This window comes from Halichoerus grypus, chromosome 2, assembly GCF_964656455.1.
Source record: "Halichoerus grypus chromosome 2, mHalGry1.hap1.1, whole genome shotgun sequence".
NCBI lineage: Eukaryota > Metazoa > Chordata > Mammalia > Carnivora > Phocidae > Halichoerus > Halichoerus grypus.
In genome coordinates, this window is record NC_135713.1 from 79,395,930 (window position 1) to 79,419,264 (window position 23,335).

The 23,335-nt window shown below is 39.0% G+C and overlaps 1 protein-coding gene and 1 long non-coding RNA gene across 4 annotated transcripts; one reads left to right on the top strand and one right to left on the bottom strand.

Annotated features, from left to right (window-relative positions):
• Positions 1-85: 85 nt before the first annotated feature.
• RFESD (Rieske Fe-S domain containing) lies at positions 86-12,993 on the bottom strand. Of its 2 annotated transcripts, none has more exons than XM_036084466.2 (4): positions 12,872-12,993; positions 4,037-4,212; positions 3,881-3,915; positions 86-2,191 (listed from the first exon to the last, which is right to left on the bottom strand). In XM_036084466.2, the coding sequence occupies exons 2-4, from the start codon at positions 4,209-4,211 to the stop codon at positions 1,928-1,930; spliced, it is 474 nt and encodes a 157-aa protein (XP_035940359.1). In that variant the 5' UTR covers position 4,212; positions 12,872-12,993; the 3' UTR covers positions 86-1,927. The 2 variants fall into 2 exon arrangements, with proteins under 2 accessions (XP_035940359.1, XP_035940358.1); XM_036084465.2 differs by lacking the exon at positions 12,872-12,993 and adding an exon at positions 11,427-12,240.
• On the top strand, positions 12,764-23,011 carry LOC144381111 (uncharacterized). 2 transcript variants are annotated; one of them, XR_013445692.1, is made up of 3 exons: positions 12,764-13,120; positions 15,480-15,588; positions 18,976-23,011. It is a non-coding gene; the product is annotated as an uncharacterized LOC144381111 (long non-coding RNA). The 2 variants fall into 2 exon arrangements; XR_013445691.1 differs by lacking the exon at positions 18,976-23,011 and having other exon boundaries at positions 15,480-15,625.
• The last annotated feature ends 324 nt before the right edge of the window (positions 23,012-23,335 follow it).

Sequence of the window (23,335 nt, forward strand, 5' to 3'; positions counted from 1 at the left end):
TAAAGTTATGGACTTATAATTCTCAGATGTAATAAATTTATAAAACAAAATATTATTTACAAATCTTATAGAAAACTTCTATATGTGAGGGTAGGATATGACACGACATTTTTTATTTCCAGATTTGTTGGAACACATTTAGAACCAGAAACCAAGTCCTTATTACTCATTATTGCCACTGGGTCCTGAGAGAAAATTCTTCTGTAACTGGCCCTGCAAATGAGGGCTACTGTTTTGCCTGCAGGGGGTACTTTGGTTTCTTCCACACGTCTTAAATTCTGGACACGTGTTATGACCTGAGTGGTCATTGGAGGATTAGTACCTGATATAATAGGCTAGGATTTACCCATCGAGTGATAGTACATTTCCTGTACCTGGTAAATAGCTACTGCCATAAAAGTATTTATAAAAAGCCAAACCTTGGCTTTTTAGTAGTCTGAGAAATGAGTAACAAGTGTTCTATCACCTCATGTTACCCATATTCCATCAGAAAAGGAATTGTAATAATATGTAGCAAAGGGATCCTCTGTAAGCAGACCCTTAATTATAGGTACTTAATTCACTTATTATTTTTACGATAACCAAGGGAAAGAGTCCAGGTGGCCCCCCTAGAACATTCAGTATTAGGTCTGGGGCTTTAATTCAATCCTAGGCCACTAAGAAGATTACTGTGCTTAGAGACAAAATTCCAATTTTGACAAACAGTTTTTCGCACTCTGAATTCATAATGTGATCATCCTGGTTCTTATTCTACTTATGGTTATATTCTACTATATGCTGCTGAGTTTTAGATGATAAGCACCCAGAGTGTTACAGTATGGTGTGGGCACCAGGCAACCAGAATAGTGCTGGCCATAAATAACGGGCCTATGAAAGCAGGGTGGGCCAATTGAACATCGACCCTGCCTGTGAATTCAGCAGAAAGGACTGAGGAACAACACCCTCTATCTCTTCTCTGTAACACGTTACGCGAAACACTTAGTTCTACTACATCACAACATTCTCAAAAACAAAAACAAACCTTTGTTTGAAAATTTCACATAGGACATTCAAAGTACTCTGGCTCACTGAATAAGAAACTTCACATCTCTCACGGCTGGGCAGCAGCTGTGTGTGTCTTCCTTACTTTGAGAGTATTTGCTTTGACCAGAGAGAAACTGAGCCAAGATTTATTTGGTTTCAATGCGCAGTACAGGAGGATTAAGGAGTGCACTTGTGGTGAGCACTGGGTGTTGTATGGAAATCTTGAATAAGTTTCTTATTTTTAAACGAAGCATTGTAAATTGATCCCATTTTGGAGGCATTGTTTTAAGTGTAAAAAGTCTACTCTATATTTGGAAAAACTGAATAGAGTTTAAGCATTTCAGTGTATTTAAATTTTACCTATAAAAAGGAAGAATAACAACCAAATTGGGGGGGGAGGTGGAGAATGTGTCGAGGTATCAGTGAAACAAGAATGCAAGAATAGAAGAAGGGAAGAATGCTGATAATTGTTGAAGTTGGGTGATGAGAGTTTATTATGCTACTCTGTTTAGTTTGTATATATTAAAACTTTTGCATGATAAAGTCTGCTAATCAAAATAGGGATTACCTCCCCCATATTTTTTATTAGATCTAATTTTTTACCTTTCCTTCATTGTGGTTACTGCAAATATTTTCACCCTTCTTAAAATGCATATTCCAAACCTATAACCTTCAGGTTCCAATCAATCCAGAGGACTAGATGAAATGTAGTCTATAGATCCTGATAATAATCCTTCCATCACACTAAACGTATGTACTTTTGAACTGCTCAGCTTTATGTGATTTTTAAAGATAAGCAATAAATGTGCCTATGTTGGAAAAATTAATACTCTTTGGTATTGAAGCACAATTATTCTAATATATTCAAAACATACACAACATTTTTCATTGCCATATCGCTTTATCAGAAAGAACTCCGAATTACTTTGAAGTCTCCAGTGGCATAAAAATCAGAGTCACACTTAAAAGATTCATTAGAAAGAGTCACATAAATATTCCCATTGTCCACCGTCACTGTATGAATCCTCTGCTTTACTCCTTTGGAGCACCACTTGGGTTTTGCTGATGGATCTCTAGGGTTTATAGACTGATACAGTCCTTCTCCTGTTGCCAAAGTAATTTTATATTTATGCCAGGGGCAAACTATACATGGTCGTCCATCAAAATCCTGGGAAAGGAAATAAATGATTTAATAGTCTGATATTTCCAACATTCACGATAAATCTCAGACTCAGAACAGATTCTATTGCAGAAAAACCAGGTTAAAGAACAGGCCAGCTTCTCTTTTTTCCTTCCATTTACAAATTATTCAGCATAAGGCAGAACCTAATCTTAGCAGTCATCAAGTCCCTACTGCATTTGATTATAAACCCAGTGTGTTAGAACTCTATCAGAAAATGAGCTCGGCAACTATACCATGTGACTGAAGCTATGATGTTATCTCTTAGATGTTAATGTCACTTCCTTGACAGAAATGGGGCAAGGGCATCAAGTGCTTCTAAAGGAGTTTTCACTAGCTGCTGGAAGAATGGTAAGCTTCAAATATAAATTTAAGAGAGGTTACTAAAGGCATAAGTGTATACGTTAACTGAAGAGCAATTTGTGATCCAAAGTAGTCAATTCCCAACTTTTTAACTGTCTTAAGTCAGTGCTTCTCAAATTTTAAAGAGCATGGGAATCACCTGGATCTTGTTTAAATTCAGTAGTCCGATGGTAGGGCACAAGATTCTGTATTTTCAAGAAGCTCCCAGATGACACCAATGTTGCTGATCTATGGACCACACTTTAAGTAGTAAAGTCTTACAGGTCTCATTATGGTCCAAAATGGAAGGAAATTCTTTCACACTATCATCACCAGGTGCTTACATTTGTTTCTCTACCCCAGAAGTGCAGTAATACTGATATTGTACCCCCACAGACCAGTCAACAAACATCACATTTTCTTAATTCATAAATTCATGTTCATTATTTAAGCACACATATGTCCTTTAACATGAGGACAGGTGTGGAAGTAGGTAGATATGAAGTATATAGAGAGTGGAATGCTAAGTTTCACCTTGTATTTTGTACCAGTGGGGGGCGGAGGGGGTCGGGAAGGGGAGGGATAGAGAAAGATCAGTTTTATGAAGTAGAAAACAAGAAATTAGGCAGCTAGCCAGTTTGGGAATGCAAGGAAGTAAGTTCCCGCATTCCTTCCTCAAATAAGCCTTCAGTGTGTGGTTTCCTTTTTAAAATATACATATTTATATTTTTACTACATTATTCATGTAATATATACTCACTGAAAAAACTCAAACTGTGTAGAAGTGTATAAAGTACAAAGTGAATATTATTTTTTATTTAAAAAGTGGGATCTCATTAGACCTACCATTCTATGACTTGCTTTTTTCACTCAAAAATATATTGCTGACATCCCTCCATACCAACACATACAGATCTGCCTCATAAATTAATGAGGCAGTTGTTACATAGTTTTCCATAGCATGGCTATTCAGTTTATTTAAACTGTTTCCTATTGTTAAACATTTAGGTTGCCTTCAATTTTTCATTGCAACAAATAATGCCACAGTAAACCTCTCCCATATATATACTTGAACATTTGTGCAATGATATCTGTAGGGTAGATATCTCAGAGTATAATTGCAAGGTCAGAAGCCATGCGTACTTCCCCTATTTATCTGTGAAATAGTTTTCTTTACATTGTAGGACTGTGAATTCCTGGAATATTAGCAATTATACTCAAAGCATTAAAATACAGTTCAAACCCAAATATAAATTATTTTTGCATACAGAATGAAATAAAGAATATAAATAAGAAATATGTGAATTTGTAGAGGATAGATTTAATTTTACATACCTCTATATCTCCCAAATGTAAAGGTCCTCCTGAGTCTGAAAAGAAATTGAATATTACATGTAGTCACTAAGAAAAAAAAAAAAAGCCTGAAATTTTGATAGTTTTGTGGTTAGTAAACAAATATACAAGGTTTACAAATGAAAAATAAACTCTTACGGTAACAGCGAATATCCATAGCATGATATTCTCCTTTGTGGTAGAAAATGACCACTTCTCTATCATGGACAACAGCTGTCATTCTTTCAGATTTTTTAATGTCCTCTTCTCTGCCAACATAGACAGAAGAATATTCCTTCATTTCAGGATCTTGTTCAGAGCCATCAAGATCCATGCTAGTTGAACAAAAGAAAAAAAAAAAGCAAGTAGTCTTCAACAAGTTTGGCTACAACTTAACTCACAGAGATCATTATATATATATATATATATATATATATTTAAATTCTTTAAGATTGATGGAGGCTTTTTTATAGCTATATAAAAATAAAACACTCATAAATACTGAATTATAGTTAGTCACGATTTTGAGTTAGAGACTCTTAAAGCTTGCCCAAATTAGGGAAGACTCCCCACTTTGAGGCTGGACTTAGATTCATTTCAATGTGTAAGATGGATATTTCAGAAGTCCCAAGACCCAGAGACTGAAGTTTCACTGTTCTTTTATTCCCTATCATTTCAATGCTAAACAACACCCAGTTATCAGTGTTGTTTTCAGCCTTCTCCTAAAGGTAGGAATCTTTGATAGTCTGAATAGTCTTGGATCTCTTGGTTGAGATGACTCATTTGATTTTGCCTGGAGTGGACAGCCAGTCTTAGAAACCAATCAGGTAACTATTCTAGTACAAGGAGATAGGTATGAATGGGCACATTTCATTTTCTTAACTCAGACAGAAATTAACATTAGTTTCTTCTGCCTTATTTGGGAATTCAAAGAGATGGCTTTCTCTTCAATTAATTTATATAAGTATATAAACCCATATTTCTAAACAAAGAAGTTTTAGTAGAGAATTTTCAGGTACTCTAAATATATTTTTTCTCAGCACAGATATTCAGGCTACTTTTTTGAAAGGAACCCTTTCGAAGAGACCTTATATATACTTTAAGAACATAGTCATAGTCTGTTAATTCCATGTGAGAAGGAAACATCAAGATACATCAGTGTCAGGACTGTCAGGCCTTGTAGAGGATTTTCCTGAGGGCCTCCCATTTGGGGGTTTTTATTTTATGCTATGACAGTTTCTGAATAAAACTATATATCCTGTTTTGCCAAGAACTGCTATATTTTTTCTTTCTCCACTCCTAACCCCAAATCTTTCTTCTTATCCCCACCCTCTTTCCATTAGAGTTGTTATCCCAAATTTTCTGGAAACATTCCTGCTTTTCTTCCCTGTCTCAGGATAGAGACTGTGGTGGTCTATAACTTTCAAAAAGTGTAAAGAATGATGTATAATATTATCTTAGAGTTGACAAAGAACTTTCTTCCCTAGGCAAGAGCACATTTTGAATCTTTGTACATAGTGAAATAAAAATCACAAGACACAAACTGAGATCACTCAGATGACTTTACTTTTTATTTCTTAAATAATTACATTTTCGGATATCCCTGCATGGTTTCTGCCCTCTGCTGGAGAATGGGAATCTTCAACCATCTGGACAATATCCAGTTTCACAACTGGCATAAGGCAAACTCACTCCCCAATATGGTGGACAGGAAAGAGGCTGCCTACAGCATTTGGGCATGAGATCTTATATGTACCTCGACCATTATCTTGGACCAGCACTACTTCAACCCTTTATTATATGAAAGAAATTAAAAGTTTATGGTAACATCTAATCACAACCTACTTTTTTCTTTGGGTCACTGATGGACAAGTTTCTCTGTAATCTATTTAGAGAGGAATAAATGTCTAAAAAGCAAGCAAGCAAAATTCTCAAGACGTGACTACTGAAAATAATCTTTAGCACAGAATTACAAAATTTCAAAAGAAAAATTTCAACAGTGGATCTTCAGATTCTCCTTTTGCAAAGTTCTCTTTCCTTGTCAGAGATTATCATTCATTTGATAAATATTTTCTGAACATGTACTATGTGACTGGCACTTCAAGGAAGTAAATCAGATCAGGTCTCTGTCCTCTGGATATTATATTCTAGTTGGCGAGATCAACCACAAACACCAGTAAACAAATACACAAATGAGATAATTAGACACTACTATAATAGCCATAAAGAAAATGGACTAGGCAATATGAGAGAGAAAAGCGGAGGCCATTTTGCAAAGAAAAGACTGGGGAGGTGACTCTGAAATGACAGTTGAGCTGGAACCCCCCCAAAATGCAAATGAACTAGACATTTTAAGAGCTGAAGGAAGAGCATTCCAGGCTGAAGGAACATGAAAGCCTGAGGAAAGGGGGAGGTAGGGGGGAGGAGGCTTGGTTAATTTGAGGAACAGATAGGAGACTGGAGCATAATGAGTGAGCTTGGTGAGACAGACAGGAGCCAGGTCATGCAGCGCTGTGTATGGATTTTATTCTAAGAGCAATAGGAAGGCACTGAAGGGTGTAAAGCAGGGAAGGGTGACATGATCTATTTTTAAAAGAATGCCCTCGCTGTGTGGAGAATAGATTGTAGCAAAATAAGAAGGAAGCACAGAAATCAGAAAGCCATTGCAGTGGTCCATGGGAGAGAATATGGTGGTTTGGATCAAGGTGTTGACTCTGTTGGGGGAGTAATAGTAAAACAGTAAAAAGTAATCACAACAATAGCAGCAGCAGTAGCTACAATCACACTGTGCTAACTACATGTCAAGCACTGTTTAAAGACTTCACATTTATTTAACTCATTCAATCTCCCAACATATTATTACAAAAAGGTATTACTTTAATTGTACAGTGAGTAAACTGAGTGAGGTCCAGAGAGGTTGGGCTCATGAACTGGAATAAAGGAATACAGAAAAATAAATAAGGGTGCCTCCCAGGTTTAGTTTTGTGCAATCAGGTAGATTGTGACTGTGACAGGAAAGACTGAAAAAGGAATGGTATTTTCAGAAATGGAAAATCAAGAATTAGCTATATTTTGCACATAGTTTGGGGCACCTAAGAGACATTCAGATAGGGCTATCAAGTCTACACTTGGATATATGAAACTAGAGTTGAGAATCATTGGAGAGATAAATTTGGGAGTTGTCAAGTTACCGAATTCAATGGAATCACTTGGAGAGGGAGTGTAGACAGGTCTAATACAATTCCCAAGGCACATCAACATTTAGAAGTCAGATGAAGAGAAGTCTAAGAGAGCCAAGACCAGTAGTGTCCAATCGATTGCTAATCAAATGAAATTCACTCACTGCTCACTAGTCTATCCTACATTCTCCTCAAATGGCAAGTAAGTGGTAACCCAGCAAAAAAGGCGGGCAGTGAGGTAAAATCCATTCTAATACTGGCCACCTAGTCACACAATGAATGATCCATGAACAAAATGTGGGCTTCCTAAGAAACTGTCCCAAAAGACTGGTTCTTTCATGAAGAGCTGGACCTACACTATACCCCTTTCTCCTTGTAATTTCACTTATTCCCTTAACCTCCACTCTCTTAGAAATCAAATACTGGTTAATATCCAAGCAATGGTTTATATCCAGAATTATTATTACTACTCTTTTCCTAGTATTTTTAAAGTTTGTCTCCTATTAGACTCTTAAATACTTTTTTGGCCAAAAATAGAAATTGAAAGGTGAGAAAAATCAAAACTAAGAAATCTCTCAATATTGTTCATTGACACTGGCTCAAGGGTCAACTCTGCATAGGTCTTTTCCAGTCCTCTTTTTAAAAAAGATTTTATTTATTTGAGAGGGGGGAGGGGCAGAGGGAGAATCTCAAGCAGACTACTCCTTACCCCAACCCCAAGCAGAGTCTGACTTGGGGCTAGATCTCAGGACCAAGAGATTATGAACTGAGCCGAAATCAAGAGTCAGACCCTTAACCGATTGAGCCACCCAGGCACCCCTGATCCAGTCCTTGAATCAAAAGAATGATTTGTATTCATCACAGTATAACATTTAGGAGCCATTATTTGACATTCAAAATTAAGCACCAGTCAGCTTTAAAAATGGCATATATGTTCATTTTATTTTATTTTTCTTTAATATTTTGGGGCCTCCAGCCTTCTTTTTTTTTTTTTTTTTAAAGATTTTATTTATTTGAGAGAGAGAGAGAGAGAGAAAAAGAGAGAGCACGAGCAGGGGGAGGGGCAGAGGGAGAAACAGGCTTCCCGCTGAGCAGGGAGCCTGACGTGGGGCTCAATTCCAGGACCCTGGGATCATGACCTGAGCCGAAGGCAAGCTCTTAACTGACTGAGCCACCCAGGTGCCCCCATATATAATCATTTTCAATCCAAAATAACTCTCCAGTCATAGTATCTCAATAGATGTTTATGTTGACACAAGCTTTCCAAAACAAAATGTAACAACAATTCTTAAGGTTGTGGCAAGGCTAGGTCTTACTCAACATTTTCAATTTCAGTTCCATTTTAACAATTTTATTATTTTATGGATTTCATCAGATTGGGAAACTAGAGAAAGTTCCAGATAACTTGAGAGGCATCCAACTCTGCCTTACACAAGATAAGGAATTACATATAGAAAAGGAAAAGGAAATGAATCAAAGTGATGGCCCATGATAGTTGTAGAGATCCAGATGGTGTTAAACATTAGGATGGTTGCCATGGGATGCTCATGATATTAAACAAAATATAACTGCCTATAATTTAAGATACTTAACAAAATGATAAATCACATGTCAACTTCAAATATTCTGATTTTGAAAGATGATCCTTCCAAATCCATGTTCGCTTCAAATACAGTAATATTGTCATATTCATAGGAAGTTGTACAGAATGATGATGTACCTTTCCTTGATAACAGGAAACTACCTTTTTAATTTCACTCAAGTCTGAGTTTAACATTTTACATATAAACACATATATGCAACTTCTTTAAAAAGGTCACTTGGACCTTGATGAACCTAGGTTAGAATGGTTATAAACTATAGACCCAATCCCCACCCCGCAACAAGAGGGAAAATTGTTATGTGGCAGCACCAAGAGTCTCCAGGCCTTCTGATGGCTTCTCTAAATATTTATTTGATCTTGTATAACTGATTGGAAGTCTAGAAACGTTGGGAGGAAAAGAGCATGGATCATTTAAAAAATAAGTTTGTAAAACAAATTATTATTTAGAAGTAAAAATCTCTATGTGACTGTGTTAGGAGTGAGCTTTAGAAAGAAGGAATTTATAGGCTACTATTTTGAGAAGGGTAACTGAGCCATAAGGAAGATAGATATTAGATCTTACGTAAGCCTGGGCTTTAAAACTGAGGTGTAGGAAGTGGGATGTTTGTGTGTGTGCATATGTGTTGATGAGGAGAGGCAGGAAGGAACTTTGAATTCAAGGTATAAAGGAAAGCATTACACAAATCAAGCTTAGGAAATTACAGAGATGTCAAATTTGTACTCTGAAGTTTGCACTGTTAACTCTTGCTCTAACCTAGTTACTTTTTAAATGATGGAAAAAAGAACGTGCTATTTTAAAAAAACTATTTCACAATAAGTAAGTCAAGCTGAGAAAGACAAATGACATGTGATTTCAGTCAAATGAATAAACAAAGTAACAGAAGGCAGAATCAGACCTATAAATACAGAGAACTCGATGGCTGCCAAAGGGAAGGGAGTAGCAGGGAATGGCAAATCGGTAAAGGGGAGTGGGAGATACAGGCTCCCAGTTATGGAATGAGTAAGTCAAGAGAATCAAAGACACAGCACAGGGAATATAGTCAGTAATACTGTAATAGTGTTGTATGGTGACAGATGGTAGCTACACTTGTGGGGAGCATCACTTAATGCATAGAGAAGTTGAATCACTATGTTGTACACCTGAAACCAATGTAACATCATGTGTCAACTATCCTCAAACAAAAAAGTTAAAAATTATTTTACAGTGAAAAAAATATAGTATGTTTACGAAAAGTCAGTGAGGACTATGCCATGATTTTCTGGATTAGCTATGGCTGACAGAAGGCTGGATTACTACAACTCTAAACAGTTATCTTGTTTTGCTTGATATTGGCAGGTACCCAAAGTATACATTAATCCCCCTTAAGTATATTCCAGAGAAACACGCACAGGTACACCAGGAGACATACACAAGACAAGCAAAAGACAGGAAAAAACTCAAAATGCATCAACCGTAGAATGCAGAATTTTTATGTTCATTCGGTGGAATGCTATGTAGTAGTAAAAAATGTCTGGGTACCTCAAGTTGGATTAATTTCAAAAATGTAACTTTAAAGGAAAATTTTTTTCAAGAATTCAGAGTATGCTTCTATTTTTACCAAGTGCAAAAACAGGCAAAACAAAACAATATATCATGGATATATGCAGATAGAGTAAATTTATAAAGAAAAGCAAGGTGATAGTAAATACAAACTTTCTTAAATGTCTCAAAATATTACATTTAGTCTTATATTTAAAATTACTCTTTTAACAGTTAAGTTAAATGTTGTATCCTACTTTATATTTATATAGCGAATGATCCAAAAACCAAGAAAGAGGGGATATAAATGGCACTTTCTATCCTCAGAAAATGTGCCTGTGCACTTAGATCATGAATGGACTATTTGAGGAATTTCGTTCAGCTTATTTAAAACTTGGCACTAGAAAAGGAAATAAATGAATATTTACTTTTCTTTTTCCAGGCAAAAAATTAGAAAAGAAATACTAGTATCAAGCAAGTAACAAAATACATGAGATGTGGAATAGCATCAAAAGTTAATTAAGTTCTCCCCCATTTCCAAATAAATGAGAACGAAATACAATCCTTCAAGTTTCAGTCTCTTCGAACACAGAGTTTTAGCAGGGTTTGCACCCCAACCAAGGAAAACTGCAGTGAACTTTGCAGGAGCTGATAAGAAATGAGCAGAGAACGCTGGGCTCAACGATAAAGGTTTCAGAGAACTATGATTACAGTCTTGCATTTTGCTTAGGAAAGTATTATCGTATCTCAAATAATGGTCATATTTACTTATGATATCTGGTTATATTTATAATTAACACCCACATTATTCTTAATTAAGTATTGTGAATATCACAGTCCATTCAGACAATAACAAGAGTCAATGTGTTCACCTTAATTACTATTACTTTGATGCACTATTCATATGCTCCCACATATTTCCTCTATTTTGAATCGACTTTAAGATAGCAGAATCTTAATTAAATAAAAAGAAAGTGAAAAATTAACTGGTCTATACAGTTTGGGGGCTAAATGAAGAAAAGTTACTTCTGAAAAATTTAGGCATTTTGCTCCGTTTTCCCCTTAAATGTTTTTTGGCCTGTGCCTCAAATAAGTTTCTAAAGGTGCTAGCACCATATAAAATTACAGATTAGCTAAATGGATCATCAGTCTCTATCAAATACCTTTCCAGCATAGGTTGAATTAAAAAAAAATTATGTTTCCGTAAGACATTGGAGACAAAAGAGACATGAAATTAAAGGAACTTACTTGTTACTCCTCTTGAGCTCTGACAAAGGTGCTTTTACTAAGTGTGCGGCCTCCACCTAGACATTATCAGAATGCATAACTCCGGGGTGACACCCTTGCTTTTAGTTCAAAGAAGAGAAATGCCTTAGATAGTAGTTTTATATCTCTTTGGATGGCAGAACAATAGTAGGTAAAACTAGTTATCCTTCAGTCAGTGCCAACCTCTTGTCTCTGTTTGCATACCTGAGTTCATTAATCCTCGCAAAACCTCCAAGGGGCAAATAGTTTATTTATTTTCCAGATGAGGAAACTAAGGGTAAAGGATCCTCTTTAACAAAAGGTTTCCTAAAACCATAAAAGTAGCAGTCAAGATTCATACCTGTATCTTCTGAGTCTAAATTCGGTGAACACTGGTATATAAATCTTAACATTTCATCTAAGTAGCAATCCACAGGTTTATAAAAACATGTGGCCTGCAAGTAAACTGTCTTAAAGATACAAAACCTTTTAGCAAAATAAAGATATCTGTGAACGTATATATGTGTATCTCCAAACATGGTTCTTAATGTTTTTTTTAACTTAGGAATGCTAATGTGCAAGAGTTGTGTCAACAGATGTTTAAAACGGAACAGTTCCCTAATCATACAAAGTCACGTAGCTGCTCTGGGATCCGCTACCATCGTCCCTGCTATTAGAGATCTGTGATCACCAGGTGAGTTCATCTGGGTTTGTGTCCCTGCTGTGCGAATTGGGGCAAGTTGCTTAATTTCGCTGTGCTGTAGTCTGCACGTAAAAAAGGTCGGCCACAGAGGCTGTGGTGAGGAATAAATGCTTCACCATAAATCAAGTGTTTTAGAGCAGGACCCGCCCGCGGGAAACGCTCCAATCATGTTAGCTGTCATCTCTAAGGTCCTTACAGCTCCGATTTATCAACGCATGACTTCAAGCTGTATTTAACATTTTAGTAATGACGGTCTACAGTAGTTACACGGAGAGGCGCTCAGGAACCACAGGCACAGTCTCACAGTCTACGCGTCGCTGTCCCGATGCGGTGGACTGCTCCACCTGCAGACTTCGGGAGAGGAATATCTACGACGGCCGGGGCTGCAGAAACCCCGGGGCCGGTTTAGCGCGCACAAATGCCGGGAAAGCTAGTTTTTAAAAAACGCCCCTCCTGCCCCACCCAGGAGGCGGGTCCCGCGTGGGTCCAGACTCCAAGGTGAACAAGCTCGGCGGGCTTCGCTGTGACTGGGCGGAAGCCTGCCCGGAGGTTAACGGTTAACGAACGCGCGCCCTTCGCGCCCTTCCTGAGAAGAGACGGGAGCAAAGACCGACAACAGCCCCTAGACCCCTACAGGCCGCCGCCGCAGCTGCCGCCGCCGGAAGCCAGAGCTCAGGCCGGCCGTCCAGCCGGAAGCAGCGGCGCTCGCGAGCCCCGCCCAACCCCGCGCGAGAACAGGACTTACCTTCCTCGAGTTCCTCGCTCCGCCTCCGCAAGACCGGCCAGCCGCGGAATCCGCGTGACGCTATTGCGCCGGCCAAGGTTCTGACCGCCGCGCGGAGCCTCTCCGCGGGGCGGGGCGAAGTCGCCCACGTGACCCGAGAGCGCCTGGCCTCGGAGACTGCCTCTGTGGCACTGCAGGCTGATGACCCTCCCCCCAAAACGTGCTCTGCTGGGACCTCCGAACTGATAGTCGTAAAAGTGCTTGACAAACGTAGGTGGCATTTATTTATTTATTTTTAAATGTTTGTTAATCTCACAACATTTATCCACATTTTATTTTAAGTTTATTTGCTTATTTATGCAATCTCTACACTCAATGCGGGGCTGGAGATCCAGAGTCTCAGGCTCTTCCAATGGAGCTAGCCAGGCGCCCCTTGTACACATTTTAAACGCACGCATCAATCTCACTCTCAGGAATTTACCTAATAAAAAAATTTCCAAAAGTTCCTCACGATGCGTATAATCCATGTATAAGGATGCTTATTGCAAGGAAAGAATAAGAATAGCTGAAGTGATCAGTAAGAGGGAAGGATGGTAAAATAAAATACAGTGTGGACGTGGGAATTACTTTGTGGCCATATACTCACAGACCAGATTTCATGAATGTATTGAATGTTAAAAAGGAAAGTATACAATACACAATTCTTTAGTGTAAATAAAAATTATTTCTCAAGATACAAATAGGTATGTTTGTACATAAGCTTTTTATAAAAAATCTTTTTAAAAACAGTGGTTGCATTGGAGGTGGTGGTTGGTTTTCACTTTAATTTTTTGAACATTGCAACTTTTTTTCTGCACTTTCCGAGTTAAAAGGGAACAAACAAAACCCCACTTCCTACTTGTGTTCAAAGCTGGAAGCAAGTTGAATCTGGAATGTTTTTAAGAAGTGTCCTTGACTGTCTTCTAATGCTGTACTTCTTTTTTTTTTTTTTTTTAAGATTTTATTTATTTATTTGACAGAGAGAGACACAGTGAGAGAGGGAACACAAGCAGGGAGAATGGGAGAGGGAGAAGCAGGCCTCCCGCTGATATTTTTTCTAACTTCCCAAGTGACTGCAGTGTGAACTCGAGGTTGAAAACCACGATCTATATTTAATATCCTGAATACTGATCTCAGATCCTAGAGTAGCCCAGTGGGTCTCAGGCAGCTGAAACCTAGGGGCCTTGTCCATTTACCTCAGTGTGCCATGCAAATACCATTTTTTCTGTAAGCCTCAACATATAAGAATTTGAGAAACCCCAAATAATGGATTTACCTCCAATGCTAGTTTCTTTTGATTTCTATTCTGTTCAATAGTTTTAGGGTGATAGTAATATTTTATGGGATAATTTCCCTTTTGGCCATTTATTTCACTGATCCAAGCAAAAACTAACGATCTAGTTTTGATGAACTGCTTTACCAAAGTGATAATAAAATATATTTGGACTTATTATAATTTACATTGTCTATTAACCATGCAAATTATTTTATGGCACATGGAGGGTACTAGCAGTCTTTAGCTTGTGCCATGGAAGGACTAAATAAGGTTTGCTGTTTCTAATGAAAAGTCCTTCTTTCTTGCCTTGGCATAATTTGGGCATTAAAATGAGACATATCTTAGATTCATTGACCTTAAATCTGATTTCTAATAAACTGAAGACCTCAGTTGTTATGCATCCATAAATACACAGGAGGGAGAGAGAGAAATGCAAAGTGTCTTTTATCTCCACCTAAGGTATTAATGGGGTTAATCATGTAATAATATGAAATGCCTGGAAAGCTTTAGGGGGAGTGTGGAGACACTTTCTACCTTTTCTCTCCTTGGAACCAATCTGCATCTTCCTCTAGAACCTTTCTCCATTTTTTCTTTCATCTTTTCCTTTCCTACTATTGACACCTAGTGGTAGCCCTGGCATGAGTTTTATTACCTACCACGGAAAACAACTTTTCCTCTGTGAACTTGCTCATCCGTGTCTTTGTCTAAAAATAGTTTTAAATGTCCCTTCTCACCTTTGTGAGCCCCTCTCATCTGCTCTGAGCATCAGGCTGTGTCTAGGCAGGCTTTTGGGGGACCAAACCCTTCCTCTTAGAGAAATTCAAAACCTACCTTCAATCCTAAACTATAATCTCTTTGTGAGCTAATGAAGACATCAATGTGCTGATAGTTTCACTACAGGTAGGTTTGAAGAGTATCAACCACTCTGGATTTCCTGTTCTTTCAAACCAGCAAAGGGTGACAACACTGCTCTTATTAGGCTAGTGGGATTCAGATAATGAGAAAGTGAGGGTGGCTTTAAATACAACCTATCTGCTTAATGACTTCTAACTGGAAGTCTCCATGATATTCATTTGTTGTGGATACCTATGTGACATTCCTACCTGGATATTGTGGCAGAAACAGTGGTGTTCACCAAATATCCCATCTGCTACCCCACATTTCCCATAGTGACTGTGACTACTTTTGGCCAGTGGGCAGTGGGCGAATATGCCATGTGTCACTCCTAGATTGAAGCGTCGAAGAGCTCCTATTCCACCTTTCCAGTGTCTCTCTCCCTCTTTTTTCTTTTTTTTTTTTTTGTCACAACCACAGACATTCTAGATGGTGGACCTCTACTAGCCTGGGTCCCTGGGTGACCATATGGAACAGAGACCACCCACCAGTGACTACCTTCCACCAAGCCATGAAAGATATGTAACAAGTGAGAAATAAACAGTTGTTATGTTAAGCCACTGAAATTCTGAGGTTGTTTATGATTGCACCAAAGCATAATTTAACCTGACATCTCATTGCTTTTCAGTTTTATGTGTTCAAGATTGAAATATTAATGTTCTCCTGTAAACCTATACTTCCTTTGTTCCCTCCATCTCCCTAAGTGACAACTCTGTTCATCTACATGCTAAAGGGAGAAACCTGGATGCCATACTCACATCTGCCCTTTTCTCACTTCTCCTGTGCAGAAAAGAGTTGACATAGCTGACCTAAGACTGCTGTCCTTATAAAGCTCTGCTTGTAAGGTTGGCCCCTGGCTGGCATCTGGGAATTTGGCTGGCAAATAGTTCCCTACACTGATACAAGATTTTCCCTAAATAATAAGGACACCTCACTGTGACTAAACTGTTTGTACAAACAATATGGTTTATGTTGACCATGACCTGCTTTCCTTCTGGGAGTCTAGAACTTTGGTACATGCTAGGCAGGGGTGCCTATATGACCACCTCCCAATAAAAACCTTTGGGTGTTGAGTCTTTAACGAGCTTCTCTGGGCAAAAACATTGCACACCTTTTTCTGCATTTTCATTGCTGGCAAAAGAGTGAGATCTGTGTTACCCCTCCAGAGAGGGAGAGAACATAAGGAAGCCTGCACCTGGATTCTTCCATTTTCCACCTGTGTCCTTTTTCCTTATTATCCAGCTGTGTATCCTTATAATATCATATAATAATCTTAGCATGAGAAGAACTATATAATGAATTGCATGAGTCATTCTAGTGAATCCCCAAACATGGTATGGTCTTAGAGACCCCTGTAGGTATCCCCCCATATCTAATCCAACACTGAGTCCTGTCAATTCTACTTCCTAAGATATACTTCAAATTATTGTGCTGCTTTTCTTTATTTGTTGTCACCACTCTGGAAGGTGCTATCATCTTTTATTTGTGTTGACCTTTAACAGGACCCAATAAAAAACACCCTCCCCTTTCTTTTCCCTGCCTGAGTTTGGAACCAACTGAGAGATACAGTAAGAGATCAAAGTGTAAACTTCATTTAACAATAAAAATCTAGATTGGGATAGCTTAAATGTGCAGCCAAATGGATTTGCTAACATCTCCGGAATTAAATTTATATGCCCAAATTGCTGCCCTCTGCCTTAGAGCTGTCCATCTTGAGAGGATGGACCAGATTGTACTCTTGTTAGGCACACAGTTTTGCAGAAAGGAGAAGGAAAAGGCTGAGCTGAGCATACAAAAAAAAAAGGGGGGTGAAGGTTGGAGGTTTTAAGATTTCTTGCTCACTGTGAATTTTATCTTCCAAGTGGAACTCCAAGTCCTGGGCATCAAGCAAATGATATACATGCTGACCGTGAGTAGGCAGTGGAGAAGGGAGCGTGGTCAGTGAACACCAGGTTGTCAGGAGTGAGCCTCAAGCAAAACGCTGGCCATTAGTACCCAGCCAGGCTAAACAAAGTAGGCACAGAGCTCCGTGGGCCCAGCGAAGGGCCTTCGGTAATGTGGGTCTCAGGGTGCAGGCTGCTGCTCCTTGACCTTGAAGCGTGTTGGGAACATACTCATTCTACCACGTTCATTCTCAGCAAAGGTAAGAAGGCCAGAAAGACCTCAGAAGGCAGGCATAGCTAAGGCAAGGATTAAATTACAGGAAAAATGTCTTTTGGTATTTACGGAATAATACTTCCTGCAATTAGAGATAGTGAAGTTAATGAAACATAAGCTTCAGATCCCCTCACGTGTGGGCCCTTTCCAAGCTCTGAGCAGCTCTAGTAATGTGTTCCCACAGTCATCCTTTATATCCTTTTACTATAATTCGGAAGCACACAAAATTACACAAAAGTAGTACAGGGAACTCTATCGAAACAGCCGTTTTAGAAGTATGCTGCTAATCGGATGCCACATCAGCCCCTAATGCTTTAGTATGTATTTCCTGCAAACAAGGACATTCTTCTGCATAACCACAATACAGCCCTCAGAATCCGGAAGTTACCCTGACATCTAATCCTCAAATCCAGTTCAGAATCAAGTTGATTTAGTTGTCATGTCTGTTTTGCTTCCTTGTCTGGGATGGTTTCTCAGTCTTTCACTAACATTCCTGACATTCACATTTTCCAAGATTATAGGTCCTATATTTTGTAGACTGTCCGCCAACTGCAGTTTGGCTGACCTGTCTTTATGATGAGATTCGGATTATGTGTCTTTGGCAGGAACTTCACACAGACTGGATTTGGAGCCCCTGTAGGGCTGCACTTCTCTCCCCTTCTCGCTCAGCTTGAAGGAGACTCACTATACTACCACGTTGCCATCTACCCCACTTGGCCTCTGTCTGTCCTCTCTAAGCCACTCTGTGTCCCCTCAACCCCCGAGCCAGCATAGGTGTCTACCCTGCCCTGTCCTCCCTACTGGCTTTAGGACTGAATTGTTTGTGAGGGAAAGAGAAGAGGAAAAGGAATAGTTGTCCTCTATTTTTGTAAAAACGTGCAAAAGTAAGATGACTTAACTTCAGTGGATGAAGGCCATTCTCTCTTTTCCTTCTGTCACGCAGGCATTTTTGGGATTTGGCTAAGAGGCATTTGAGTTGGAAATGTATTTAATTTGTGTTTGGTGGGATATATTTATATGGTTTGCAGCCAATTGTGGTGTATAGTTAAGTTTTTGCTGGCCATCCCAGTGTAAAAACAGCCTCCAAAAATCCTCCCCGTGCCCACTGTGATGACTCTCCTTATATGCTAGCACGCAGGCCAGGGTTCTATCAAAGTGTGAGTATGGGCTGTGGTGTCTGCCCCAGGGAATATGGAAGTCTTGGAGGAGAAATAAGATTTAAACAGGTAGAGCCAGAAACTATGCTATGGAAAATTTTGTCTTATGTCATTAGACTTTTTGGTAAAATTGCAAGCATAGGATTCTGTTCTCATAGACAGTACACATGGGATGCACTCAATAATACAGCCTATAAACTATAAATTCATATATCTTTCTTGATGGGAAGCACATGAAATGCAATGTATCATAATTCCTATGTCTATAAGTACACAAACCTATACTAAGACTACCATTTGTTTTATGCTCTCTGCCAATTAAAAAAAAAGATTAACTATGCTATAGGAAAGATCCACTTGTCTTTCTATTCTCTTTATGTAAAATATTTTAAAATTGTTATTATGTGAAGGGATGAGTAAAGAGTAGGGAGACAAAAATTGTAGGCAAAAAGTATGATGGTGGTGTGTCTAGCAATTAATAACTATTTGTTATTATGTTTGGTTTTTAATATTTGTATTTTTTGTAATTATTTGCACATTCTGAATATTCACTTTCATACCTAATTTTTTAAATTTGTTATTTTGTATCCTTTTTCTTGAAGAGAGCCTCCCCCTCCTGCCCACTGTGACCTGGATCTACCCTGAGCTACATTTAAACTGCAGGGTGGCTGAGCTCTGTGCCCGGTACAGAGCGCTAATGAGTATCTAACTGGAAATTGTCCATGACAGCATGGGTAGGTGGCACTGCCTGGGCTGCTGCAAATTCCATTTGCATTCTGGCCCAGAAAGGGAAGCATGGCAGAACGAGCCTTGGATTCGTGTAGATGTCACATGCTCAAAGTCACTCCACACCATCTCGTTGAGTCCAGATGGTACTGGAGAAAGCATACCTAGAGGCAGATTGCTTAGCCAAAGTCGCTGGAAGCAGTCACTGAGGCACAGGACTGAAAATACATGCTCCACGAGAGCTCCATTGCCCAACATAGAGGCCCTGCTCAATTAAGTAGGAGGACTCAGAATGGAAATGACAATGAAGAGATTTTTGACCTGTAAGAAGAGAAGGACACCTGTAAGAAGAGAAAGAGATAGGGACCTCCATCTTTGAAAATTTCTAAACTTGTAAGAAGGCAAATTCAATTGACTCTGTCTCAGGTAAATGCATAAATGGATCTTCTTCTCATGCCCAGAGTTGCTAAACATGATGCCAAATTAACTTTTTATGAGTGGATTTCTCCCAGTTGAGTTTACCTCACAGGTTGTAGATTTGGACCACCTGCATCCACCAACTGGCATCCACCCTGGGGAAGCCGAGACCAAGCACATTTCTTATCTCATATCCTAAGCCTCTTCTAGAGAATCTTTGGTGACACCAAGTACTGGGTTCTCAGAGTATAGTTTTGCTTGGCATTCGTTCTAGGAGTGGGGGGTGGTTTGGTTCCTAAGTTAAGTAGGTGGGTGAGGAACCAGTGCTGCAATAAAGTTCTGCTTCCTGTTAACACTTTGAACTCTTTAAAAGAGTGAGGGTCATCATAAAATGGGAATTGAACAAATAGAACCTCAGAGATCCTAAAGGATTATCTCTTCACGATGAGCAGCTACCGCTGCTGAAGGAAGGATCCACAAATCCCCCATGCTGCAGGGGGCTCTCCAGCAGAGGCTACGTGGAATTGGCAATCAAGGAGGTCTTTGATTTTTTCATACAAGATAGGAAATTTTGATTTTTGAACTGCAGTTCTTTGGATTTTGTTATCTTTGGGCTTTAACCTGCAAGAGGATTTAATCTCTGAACCTCATTTTCTCCCTAGACATTGGTTTAGAACCCAAATAGGGAGAATGTTTTGGTTTCGACTGTTGTTGTTTGTTTTGTTTTTAATTTGGCCCCTCTCACCCCAACACTGGAGAGAGTCCAACAGTGTTAGTCTACTTGAAGTTCCCTTCACATGAGGCCAAGGGGTAAGGACTGTGTGGTCCTATCTAACACTCTGCTGAGCCCAGTGTTTCTGGCATGTGTGTGCTGCATTAAAAGTGTCTCTGTCTAGTGTCAGGGTCTCCACATTTCTTGAGAGCAGCATTTTAAGTCTTGACACAGTGTCTGACTTCTCCTCATCTTGTTATAGAATTGATTAGGTTCATACAAAATGCTGCCAGGGATGATTCCCCAGTATTCCTCACCTTTACTCCACCTGGGCTTTCAATTTGTGGCATAGTTCTGACACTGCTATTGATGCTTCTGAATCTGGTTTCCTCAGGCCTTAGGGAGCAAAAATACCTCTGCCACATACTCTCCAAAACTATTGCCTTACCTCAACTCTGGAATGTTCTGGGCTTTGCCTATATATGGTAGAATATATCTTCGATGCTTCAGTCCCTTCCGCTGTGCCCCTGTTCCTTCTAGGAAGTCTTAGGTGAGTTTCTAACAGGTTAACTTGCTGCTTAGGTTGGTCTCTTTATCTGCCATATGCACTGTTTGCCAACCTGAGTGCCTTCTTTCCTTCCTTTAACTTTGTCCTTGCTTTCTAGCCTAGACTTTTTCCCCCTGGATCTTCCCAAAAGAGGCACTGTGCAAAACAAAATTTCCTTTAGTTGGACGATCCTGAGAGAAGCTAACCTTCCATGACATCAACATCTAAGCAAGACCTATGCTGGCTCTGGTATTGTCCAAGCTGGCTTGACTTTAGTGTGTCATCTGGGTTGTGCCTGCTCTAGGGCCCCAACTCAACACATTTCTACTGCCTATTCCCTCGAAGTGTAGGCATTACCAATATCCTACTTTTGGTATCACTTTTGAACTCACCTAAACTGAGTATTTTATCCTGATTTTCCTAGTCTTCTTCTCCCTTAAATCTGTATTAGTCTTCAAGGAGATGGTTCTAATGGACTAGCCCCAGAGGTCAGGCTACAAAGTCCATATGTGACTGCTAGAAGCCCCGTGTGTTTGTGTGTGTGTGTGTGTATGTGTGTGTGTGTGTGTGTGTTGAAAGTGGGGACAGTTCCCAAAGAAAGGGTTATTTCGAAGAGGGCAGAGGTTCCTAAAACGAGTTCACTTGGAGGGTTGTTTTGCACTTAGCATATTGAAGGCTCTGAGAGGTCCTGCTTTCAAGAAACCTGGTTGGGAAGAGAGGAATCAAATAGAAGTTATCATAAGGAAGTACTCAGAAAAATTCAGAATGTGGGATATTCTGCAAGACAACTGGCATCTTTTCAAAAAACACAATACCTTTTTTTAAAAGGTCAGGGCGGCTGTTTTGGAATAAAAGAAACTAAAAAGACATAACAATCAAAGGCAGAGTGTACACTGTAATTAGATTTTGGCTCAAAAGGAAAATATTCAAGTTATGTTGAGGACAAAAGGAAAAATTTGAATATGGACTGAATATTAGCTGGTTTTAGAGAATCATTAACTTCCTTAAGTGTGGTAATGCTCTTGTGGTCATGCAAGAATGTCTTAGGAGATGCATGCTCAAGTATTCAGAGATGAAGGGTAATGATACCGTGTTTGCAACTAATTTCCAAGTTATTCAAAAACAGCAAAATATATAGAGATGTATAAAAGGAAAGATGGCAAAATGTTAATGACTGTTGAATCTCAATGGTGAATATGTGGGTGTTCTTTTGTATTATTCTTCAACATTTCTATGTATTTTATAATAAAAAACTAAAAAGAGATCTATTTAACCTAGTGTTCTAAACATTTAACTCTGAAACTCTTTTTTTTCCTTTATGATATATTAATATGGAAGCATCTGTTGCTTCGCAAAGTATACTCTGGAACATGTTGGCTTAGGTCAGGCTTTCAGTGGCTACATTTAAGAAAAAATATGCAGTAATGATAAATGCTCAGTGAAGAATACATATCTTTTTTAAAAATTCAGGATGCCCTCAAAAAACTCCATCCAGCTAGCTGAGGAATGTTTGCTACATGTTTGCTACCTCATCTACAGTGCAGCAGTTCTAATACTCTTTAACATAGTGGTGTGACTTCACTGGCCAGAGGAATGAAGTTCACAGCTTATAGAGTGGTTCTTGAATGTCTAGCATCCTTTGTTTTAGTGTTACCTTCTGGATGATCCAGGCTAAATTCTCAATCAACTGTATCCTTCCGTGCTTAAAGAATTAGGTGAAATGGTAGATGGCTTAGAGCACTTTCAGGAAGAGAGAGAAACAAAAATTTGCAGGCATAATTGACAATTCCTATCTGGGGTGAAGTTATAAGGAAACCCTATATAGTATCTCCTGATGGTCAGTTCTATGTATCAGCTTGACTGGGCCAAGGAATGCCCAGATATTTGGTTAAATATTATTTTTGGGTATGTCTGTGAGGGTGTTTCTGGATGAGATTGGCATTTGAATTGGTTGCCTGACTAAATAAAACAAATTGCCTTCCCCAATATGTCTGGGCATCATCTAATCCATTGAGGGCTTCAGTAGAACAAAACAACAACAGAACACAAAACTGAAGAAAGGGAGAATTCCCTCTCTCTGCCTGACTGTTTGTGCTGGGACATTGGTCTCCTGCTCTCCAGCTGGAACTGCACCACCAGTTCTCCTGGGTCTCTAGCTTGTAGACAGCACATTGTGGGATTTCTCAGCCTGTATAATTGCGTGAGCCAATTCCTTATGATAAATAAATATATGTGTACCCACACACTATTGTTTCTGTTTCTCTGGAGAACCTTGACTAATACATTCCTTATATCCACTTAGATGGCTTTAGAGAAGACAACAACTCAAACTGATTAAACAATGAGGAAATTTATTATTTCACATGAGACAGTCTGAGGTCGAATGACTCCAACTTTGGTTAATTCAGCTGCTCAACTACATAATCAGAGACTTGGGATTTTTACCTTTCCATTCTTTGAGCTGTATGATGTTGGCCTTCTGTTAAGGTTATCTCCCCTCTGTGGGTTACAAGATGGCTAAGAGAGTTTTACATCACATCTATAAACTACACCATGCAGA